At 45.9% G+C, this 10,316-nt stretch overlaps 1 protein-coding gene across 1 annotated transcript; it reads left to right on the top strand.

Annotated features, from left to right (window-relative positions):
• Window positions 1-3,909: 3,909 nt before the first annotated feature.
• Window positions 3,910-5,717, top strand: LOC123083277 (7-deoxyloganetin glucosyltransferase). Its single transcript, XM_044505355.1, has 2 exons — window positions 3,910-4,522; window positions 4,661-5,717. Exons 1-2 carry the CDS (start codon window positions 3,988-3,990, stop codon window positions 5,596-5,598), a joined length of 1,473 nt encoding a protein of 490 aa, XP_044361290.1. The 5' UTR covers window positions 3,910-3,987; the 3' UTR covers window positions 5,599-5,717.
• Window positions 5,718-10,316: the final 4,599 nt, after the last annotated feature.

The following is a 10,316-nucleotide window of genomic DNA, read 5'->3' as shown; positions in this document are numbered from 1 at the left end:
ATTTATTTATATGCTTTGGTGAGACTAGCCCAGTCCATCACCTACAATATCACCGGTAAGCCCACTAAACGAAGGCTCCGTCCTCTCAGGCCTCTTCCTATGCGCCGGTGCTAAGATGAGGTATTAAGCACATTAAAGAGTTAAGCAATTAAAGTCCCCAATGCAAATGTGCTTAAGTTGTTGTAGCTAAGCAGCCTGCATTTAATTATTTAATAACTAAAGTTTTTCATGCATTGGTGGGCTTCTTTCATTTAAGTGTTCTGCCTAGGTTCACGTGCTTGGCATTGTTTCTTTCCGGGGTCATCACACCCATCTTTCTTCTCCTAATTACCTTGTCACTCCATATTTTTCACCTACATGGCAATCTTAGCACCTGTATAAGGTGGAGCATAGGGAGGGGCCTCACTCACAGACATGTAGCACCGGTAAGCAGGCAGGGCAGCCGCGCAAGCACACATCAGGGCGCGAACTAAGAAGCACTTGTCGGCTACACAGGCACAAATAATTTTCTTTCCACCCAAAAAATTTCATTTATGAGTCAATACCAATTCTCCTGTAGGATATTGGCTAATGACCAATGCCTACAGAGAAACTGGTAGCATGGCTGAGAATTTGAATATTTTGTTTGTCTCCTTAGGATGGCCGCTCAACTTTTTTCTTTGAAGCTCCGCCACTGCTGTTGTGGGCACATTAATTGCTCCGCTACATGCATGCACATATCACAACTGTACGACAAGCCAGCACAAGACCCATAATAAATGAATGCTAGGTATTGAGGTGCGTGGAGCGAGTATTTTGCATCCCTTTTCAAGAGTAAAACTGGAAAATAAATTTCTTGTGATTATCTCCTTAATCGCCACGCTGAGAATTGCGCGTCCATTTTTTGCACTAGGTGGGAGTGAATGCTTACAACTTTTCCATCAAGATGTAATTAAAAAAACAATCTACATTGTCCTAAGATCCCTACAAATACAAGTTGTGTGTGAGGGGGGATCCCTACACAATTGGAGATGATCGCTAAGTGATCATGTACTACGTACGAGATATAACCACGCTAACATCCCCCACAATCTAAACCGGTTACAAGGTTGAGACTGTGTCTCATTATTTCTAAATGTTCTTCTCTTAGTAGGTTAAGTGAAAGCATTTGCTATTTGATCAGCCAAAGGCACAAACGGACATCCAATGCACACATCTCCACTTCTCTCAAATGAAGTGAAAATCCGGTTTTATTTGCTTCAGCCTTGCATGGAACACTGGGTTTACAGTTATGTAGGTTGCCCCAAAGTTATCACACCATAGAACTAGTGGTCATGTGGAACTCCCAATTCTATAAGATCAAACTACACCCTAGGGACCTCAGTTGAGCCATTTGCAAGGGCTTTATATTCCGCCTTGGTGCTAGAACGTGACACTGTTAGCTGTTTCTGGACACTTCATGAAATCATGTTAGAGACAAGAAAGACAATAAATCTACTTGTGGAACACCTATCGTGGCTACACCCTACCCAATCAGCCTTTGTAAAAGACTTAACAATGTGGAATCTAATCAATGAGATTGAAGCCATGTTGCTAAAATACCCTTCACATATCATAAGATGCGCTTGACAACCTCTCAATGCACATCAGTGGGTCAAGTCAAATATTTCCACACCTTGTTTACAACAAAAAATATCAGGGCGAGTGAAAGTGAGATACTGCAATGCTCCAACCATACCGCAGTAGCTGAATGTATCATCCGAATTAGGGTGTAGATCCGTTGCTAGCTCATCTGCATACTTGCCATGAGATAACACCATACCCCTAAATTGTAGGTGGCTTTCATTCCAAGGAAGTAACCAAGATGAGGAAGATCCTCATAGGGAAAGGACACACACAGAGTGTGAAGTATAGATCCACTTCTTGAGTGGAGGAACCAACAATGACAATATAGTAAACACATACAAGCATATAAATAGCCATTGAACCTTGTTGAAAATTCAAAAAAGATGCATCTGCCTTGGTGCAGGATATCGCTGCTAAGGCAAGAGTAGCAAACCTATAGGGGTTGCTTAAGTTCATAGATAGACTTCCGGAGCTTGCAAACATGTTGAGGAAAGAAAGAGCCCTTGAAGTCGGGTGCCTATTGCATATACACATGCTCGTCATTGAGTCCATGGAGAAAGGCTTGCTGATACTGATTTGCCAAGGAACCCAACCCTGAACCATCAAGACATTGCTTGACCTCGACAATCCACTTACAACCAACGAGGTTTGACATATGCGGAACAAGCGACCACATTGCAGTGTGCTGAAAGCAGATAACTCCTCTTGCCTGGTAATTCTTCAGGTAGGATCGACAAGCGCTAAATGATGCAATGACAAAGCTGCCCATAGGGAAATGTGTCACATAACAGTTTTTTTGTTGTGCACGAGCATGCCTAGGAACACTATGATGATACATTTAACAATATTCTCATGGACAATCAACAGAGTAAAAGAGGTAGAAGATGTCAGTGAAGCTCGCGGATTCCCCCAGATAGGCTATACCTACCAACCGCGAGAATTTTCTCCTGGACGATCCATCTATCTAGTGACAAAGTAGATGGCAACTCTAAGGCATCCACGTCTACCGGTCTAGTAGTACTACAACACTCAGTGAAACCAACACAGAAGAATGCGCGGGGAGAACTAGAGAGAGAAACGGCCTAGCAGTGTCCCATTTTGATCAAATCTATACAGAGAGGCGGTGCCTGCCTATGGCCATCCACGCCCTTGTTGAAGGCGCCGGTGGGAGGGTGCGGGGGCTAACATAGTAGACCCCGTGAAAGCTGGAGCTTGGCGGAAGTCATTAATAGCTCGGTGGATGAGATTTCCTTTCCCTGGCCTCGGAAGGTTTGGTTTTTGACCCTAAATCTAGCTACGCAAACACATATGACTCTCTATTAGTTATATTTTAAGGTTTTGTTAATTCTCAGTCTATGTCGACTCAACAACCATTATATAAGGTTTTGTTAATTCTCAGTCTATGTCGACTCAGTAACCATTATATTTTACGGTTTTGCTAAATCACATCTAGATGTGCTCTAAGTATTGCACATCTAAATCCTATGTCAATATTTTACACATATTTTTTGAATGTTTCCTTTTTTTTCGTTCCTTGGTGCACATTTTTCGCCGTGTTTATTTTCTTTTATGGGTTTTCAATATTTTTTCACACATGCTTCTTTTATGGGTTTTCAATATATTTTTCGACACGCGCATGTGTAACCATTTTTTGTTTTTTTTTTCTGTTCCTTGGTACACGTTTTACGTTGTCTTTATCTTTCCTTTTACCTTTTGTTTGCACTTTTGTTCTTTTTCCGTGCCAGTTTTATCTTTCTGAATGGAACCTCACATACGGGCATGCATGCAAACCTCTGAGGTATAGTTGCTCCCATTTTCTAACTTATTGCAGCGTAGCTTGCTGGAAAGGGAACATGTCGCGTCCTTAGCGCGTGCGCCGAGGCCTCATGTTGCATGCTCCACAGTTTGATAATAATTAAAAATAATTATCTTAAACAAATAAAAAAAATCTCTTTCGAAAAGAATGAAAAAAATAGTCTGGAATGTGATGCTTGCAGCGTAATGTGCTTCCAGATCACACAATCTTCTTCAAGTCAAACTATTGTGATCTCGGTCCACATGATTCATGCTCCACAACAAGTAGTATAAACTAGAGAACCGACACAATTAGTAACCAATTAATTAATCCTTTCAAGATCAAATTAGCATCTTGAGCTGCTGGTGGGCACGTTGTGACTTATTTTTGTTTGATTCCTTGTCTCACAATTTTATTTCATTTCAAAGCTAGTTGTCACCCATACCGTGTGGTGTGTGTATATATATATATATACCAACATGTCAGGAGCAGAAGTGTGCAACCACACCCACAACATTGTGACTTGTGAACGAGATAGCCAAGTGAAGCAGCAAGCAGGTGAGGCATTTCGAGAGCAAGGCGTAGGGATGGGGTCGTTGGCGGCAGTTGAGAGGCCGCACGCGGTTATGATCCCCTACCCGGCGCAGGGTCACATCACGCCGATGCTGAAGCTTGCCAAGCTGCTCCACACCAGGGGCTTCCACATCACCTTCGTCAACACCGAGTTCAATCACCGCCGCCTTCTGCGCTCGCAGCCGCAGGGCGCCGTGGGCGGGCTACTTGGCCTGCCCGCATTCCGGTTCGCTGCCATCGCCGATGGCCTTCCGCCGTTCGACCGTGATGCCACACAGGACACCGCTGCGCTGTCCTACTCTACCATGACGACCTGCCTCCCGAGGCTCAAGGAGCTCATCATCAAGCTCAACGAGGAGGCCCGGACCTCCGGCGGCGCGCTGCCGCCTGTGACCTGCGTGGTGGCCGATGGCACCATGTGTTTCGCTCTTGTCGCCGCGCGCGAGCTCGGCCTCCGCTGCGCCACGTTCTGGGCCCCCAGCGCCTGTGGTTTCATGGGCTACTGCTACTACAAGGGTCTAGTCGAGCGTGGTCTCTTCCCTCTCAAAGGTATCCATGCATGTCTGTCTCCTGGGTTGATCATATTTTTGGTGTAGTATGATGTCTTGCACTCCCGGGTTTATTACATCGAAGAACTTACATTAGTAGCAAAATATACTTACTGTAATTAATCTGCTGTTGGTGCAGATGAGGCACAGTTGACCAATGGATTCTTGGACACGATCATAAACTGGATACCCTCGATGCCAAAGGACCTGCGGCTGCGTGACCTCCCGAGCTTCGTGCGCACCACAGACCCTGATGACATCATGTTCAACTTCTTCATCCATGAGACGACCGCCATGTCGCAGGCGTCAGCGGTGATCATCAACACCTTTGACGAGCTCGACACACCCTTGCTCGATGCCATGTCTAAGTTCCTACCGCCCATCTACACAGTGGGGCCACTCCATCTGACAGTTCGCAACAACGTGCCCGAGGATAGCCCTCTCCTCGGCATCGGCTCCAATCTTTGGAAGGAACAGGACGAGCCTCTCCGGTGGCTCGACGACCAGCCGCCACGCTCAGTGGTGTATGTCAATTTTGGGAGCATCACGGTGATGTCAAACGAGCATTTGTTGGAATTCGCCTGGGGGCTGGCCAATAGCGGCTACACCTTCTTGTGGAACGTACGACCTGACCTTGTCAAGGGCCATGACAATGCCGTACTTCCGCCGGAGTTCTCCGCGGCGACGGAGGGGCGAAGCATGCTCTCGACATGGTGCCCGCAGGAGAAGGTGCTGGAGCATGAGGCCGTAGGGGTGTTTCTCACACACTCCGGGTGGAACTCATCATTGGAAGGCATCTGCGGCGGTGTGCCAATGGTGTGTTGGCCCTTCTTCACGGAGCAGCAGACCAACTGCCGGTACAAGTGCACGGAGTGGGGCATCGGGATGGAGATTGGGGAAGAGGTGACCAGGACCGAGGTCAAGGCCATTCTGCGGGAGGCCATGGAGGGGGAGAAGGGGCGCGAGATGCGACGGTGCGCGCTAAAGCTCCAGGAGAGTGCCGTTGCCTCAGCGCGGCATGACGGAAGGTCCATGCGCAATGTTGATAGGCTCATCCACGAGGTGCTGCTGGCTTGACGATACAAGCAAACTGGTAAATAATAAATGGTTGATGGGTGTGTAGTGCAATTGATGTAGAAGTCAGGGTTGTCATTTTTTCAAAATAATTAAATAATAAATAAACAGTTTGTAGAATCCGAAGAGTTTATTAAGATGTAATCAATGTCTTTGTTTTCATATTTCAGTCATAATTTGAGTCGTTAGTTACGTGGATTACCTGGGATATGTTAACGTGCCGAAGACGATGGAAATATACATGTTTTCTAGAATTGATGAAAAGAAGCTTCATTTTGTTACGAGATGGAAATACCTTCATTATTTGTAACATTATTCACACCCTATCCAACATGTAAGTTGATGATGAAGCGTCTCAACCCTCAACAGAGAGGGCCGCGTGATCTTATATTGATAGCGAGAGGTTTCCCTCGAGGTATTACAGGAGTCGGTTGAGGAGACCAGAAAGATTACAAGAGGGAATCCAGATAGATGAGAGAGAGAGAGAGAGATAAAAGCAGAGTCCCTCTACAACTAATCTATTCTATACGTGAACCTCACGCCTAGATATGACCAGAATAGAGATCGCTACAACCAGGGTCTACAAGACCATTACATAATCATGTTTAACACCCTCCCTTAATCTAAACTTCTAAACTTTGCAAGTTTAGATTACGCTTGAATTCTTCAAATGGTCTTGTGGATAAAGCTTTTGTAAAGCCATCGGCAACTTGATCTTCGGAGGAAACAAATCGAATCTCCAACTCTTTGCAAGCAACTCTTTCCCGCACAAAATGATAGTCAATCTCAATGTGTTTAGTTCTTGAATGAAAAACAGGATTAGCAGAAAGATATGTAGGACCAAGATTGTCACACCAAAGACACGGAGTTTGTGTGAGAAAAATACCAAGCTCCTTGAGCATAGACTTAACCCATATGATTTCTGCTGTTGCATTTGCCAAAGCCTTATATTCCGCCTCAGTACTTGATCTTGACACTGTTGCCTGTTTCTTTGCACACCATGAGATCAGGTTGGGTCCAAAGAAAACTGCAAAACCACCTGTTGATCTCCTATCATCCAAGCATCCAGCCCAGTCAGAATCAGAAAAGGCACTAACAAGAGTGGAAGATGACTTGTTGAACATGAGGCCAACACCCAAAGTATGTTTCACATATCTGAGGATGCGTTTAGCAGCATTCAAATGGGTTGTAGTGGGTGCATGAAGAAACTGACACACTTTATTTACTGCAAAGGAGATATCAGGTCTGGTAAGCGTCAAGTACTGAAGAGCACCTACCAAGCTTCTGTACTTAGTTCCATCCTCTTGATTCAAGAGAGTACCCTCTGTGAGAGACAATTTTTCAGAACTGGAGAGTGGTGTTGGAGATGGTTTACAGCCTTGCAACCCTGCCTTGCTCAAAAGATCAGTTGCATATTTTTCTTGAGACAGATGAAGACCACCTTCTGGAGTTCGTTTGACCTCAATGCCAAGAAAGAAATGCAAGTCCCCAAGATCTTTGAGAGTAAAATCAGAGTTCACATCATTCAGAAGAGAAGTCACTGCCTCAGGAGATGAACTAGTGACAATGATATCATCAACATAAATGAGCACAAAAATGACTATGTTGGATTTCTTGTAAATAAACAGGGATGTGTCAGACTTGGAGGGAAGAAAACAAGAGTTTGCAACTTCATGCTCAAGCGAGAGTACCATGCTCGTGGGGCATGCTTAAGTCCATAAAGAGATTTATCAAGTCTGCAGATATGAGAGGGCTTGCCAGGATGCACAAAGCCAGGAGGTTGCTTCATATACACTTCCTCTTCCAAAACACCGTGAAGAAACGCATTCTGTACATCTAGCTGGCGAAGACTCCATCCTTTGGACACCGCAATAGAGAGAACAAGACGAATGGTGGCAGCTTTAACAACAGGACTAAATGTATCCTCATAATCTAGTCCATACCTCTGCTTAAATCCTTTAGCAACAAGCCGTGCTTTATAGCGATCAATGGTACCATCTGACTTTCTCTTGATACGGAACACCCATTTGCAGTCAATCACATTTTTACCTAGATGAGGAGGAACAAGATGCCACGTATGATTTTTCTGAAGAGCATGAAATTCATCCATAGCTTGCTTCCAGTTAGGATCCGCAAGAGCATCATGAACAGCGCGTGGTTCACCTGGTGAAACAGCAGAAACAACAAGACCATACTTGGTTTTATAATTAACTGGTTGGATTTTGCCTGATTGAAGACGTGTTCGGAGTGGTGATGGAGCAAGCACAGAAGATCCAGGAGCTGCTGAATCCTGCTGGACAGAGGAGCCGCTAGATCCCAAGACAACAGCATCCGGGGATGGCAGCAGATCGTTTGTGGTGGGCATAGCGTGATGTGGCGAAGTACTGGGCAAACCAGACGCAGACAATCCAGGCAAGGGAACTAGATCCGGCGCAGATCCCACATCAGGCCCACCTGGCATAGTGGTCGCGGGCTGTGACGCCCGTCGGACGTAGACACACGGGTCAGTCCCAAACCGCGCGGATGGAACCCCAGGCGTCGGTTGGATGGGGACGCACGAGGGGTCCGGCTCAGTGTTGGGGTCCGGCTCAGTGGTGGACCGCCTCGTGGCGGACGGAGAGAGGCACGGAGCCGGGGACGCAGAACTGATGCGGTCCACCTGACGCACCAGCGATCCCGAGGCGGATGCGGTCGGGCCTGACGCACTCAGGCGCACCGATCCCGAGGAGGATCTCGCTAGGTCAGTGGCAGGTGCCACAAAATCCTCCTGAGTAGCATTTTCGCCAGAAATTGCACCACTAAACGTATTATTTTCTGCAGTGGTGTTTCCTGTATCATCAAACAGAGGTGAGGTAGTAGGAGGAACATTAGTCAATAAAAGGTCATCACTATTATCGGTACCCACACGATCAACGTCGGAGAGATGGGAAGGAAAAAGAAGAATTTCTTTCCGAAGGAGAGCACCGGCATTAGGATGAAGCTTGGCAAAAGGAAATTTTGTTTCATAGAACACAACATCACGGGAAATATAAACACGACCAGAAGAAACATCAAGACACTTGACACCCTTGTGTTGAGCACTGTATCCAAGAAAGACACATTGCTTAGAGCGAAACATGAGCTTACGATGATTGTAGGGACGGAGATTGGGCCAACAGGCACAACCAAAGATTCGAAGGGTGGTGTAATCTGGTGTGCCATGCAACAGACGTTTAGTGGGAGTTTCATTGGAAATAGTGCGACTAGGCCACATGTTGATAAGGTGTACAACAGTGAGAAAAGCTTCATCCCAGAATTTGAGAAGCATAGAGGCTGAGGCTAAAAGAGCTAAGCCAACTTCAACGATGTGTCTGTGCTTACGTTCAGCATACCCATTTTGCTGATGTGCATGGGGGCATGAGACATGATGAGAGATGCCTCTCTTTTGAAAAAAAGATTTAAGTTTCTCATACTCACCACCCCAGTCTGACTGTACGACAATGATTTTGCTATCGAACTTTCGTTCAACAAGAGCTTGGAAGTTGTGAAAAACTTGAAACATGTCAGAACGTTTTTTAAGAAGGTATATCCAAGTATACTTACTGAAGTCATCGATAAAACTCACATAATAAGAGTGTCTACCAACAAAAGTGGGTGCAGGACCCCAGACATCAGAAAAAATAAGTTGCAATGGCTTGGTAGACACACTAGTAGAAACAGGATAAGGTAACTGATGACTTTTTGATTTTTGACATGAATCACAAATTGTTTCTGAGTTTCGCTCCCCAACAACTGGGAGTTTATTCCTACTAAGAATTTGATGAACAATAGTAAACGACGGATGACCTAGATGACTGTGCCACCTTTCAGCAGAGAGCTTGATGGCACCATACACTTGTTTATTGCATTGGCAGTACTGAGGAAGCTATGCATAGAGTCCTTCCACACAGACACCTCTATGAAGGATTCTCTTGGTGACCTGATCCTTGATCAAAAAGAAGAACGGGTGAAACTCAAGAAAGACATTGTTATCAAGGGCAATTCTATGAACAGATAGTAGAGTTTTGGAAGCACTAGGAACATGAATAAACTCATTTATCTCAAGGTTTTTGTGTGGGGTTGTGATAAGTGATTGACCAATATGACTAATTTCCATACCTGCACCGTTTGCGCGGTGTAAACTTGATCATGGCCACGATACTTGTCATGCATGGTTAGCTTTCCAATTCTCCGGTGATGTGGTTGGTTGCACCCGTGTCCATGTACCAGTTGGTATCGACGCTGTATGATGTATCTGCAGCAGCTGCAACTTTCTTTTTCTGGGAATTATCATCAGCATAGCGCCAATCACAATCTTTGGCAATATGATTTGTTTTCTTACAGATTTGGCACTTTCCTTCATAGCCTTCATAACCTTGGAAATTTCGTCCCCTATTGTTGTTGGAGGAAGGACGCCGCTGGTTGTTGTTGTTGTCGGGGTGGTAGTAACCGCCGCCACCACCACCTTGGTAGCCACCACCACCATTGTTCTGGTGATAGCCGCCACCTCCTCCATTGTTGGGGTAGCCGCCGCCACCACCAGCTCCAAGATGGCCACCGTCGCCGCCGCCTTGATAGCCACCGCCAACACCTGGGTAGCCGTCGCCACCACCTGGGTAGCCACCACCGCCGCGAGATCCGCTGTTGCCCCCGCCTCTCTAAGATCGGTAGCCGCCCCTGTTGCCTCCCTGGCGACCCCTGGA

Source organism: Triticum aestivum, chromosome 4A (genome assembly GCF_018294505.1).
Source record: "Triticum aestivum cultivar Chinese Spring chromosome 4A, IWGSC CS RefSeq v2.1, whole genome shotgun sequence".
Classification (NCBI taxonomy): domain Eukaryota; kingdom Viridiplantae; phylum Streptophyta; class Magnoliopsida; order Poales; family Poaceae; genus Triticum; species Triticum aestivum.
The sequence above is the reverse complement of the archived record's forward strand: the minus strand, read 5'-3'. Positions and strand labels throughout refer to the sequence as shown.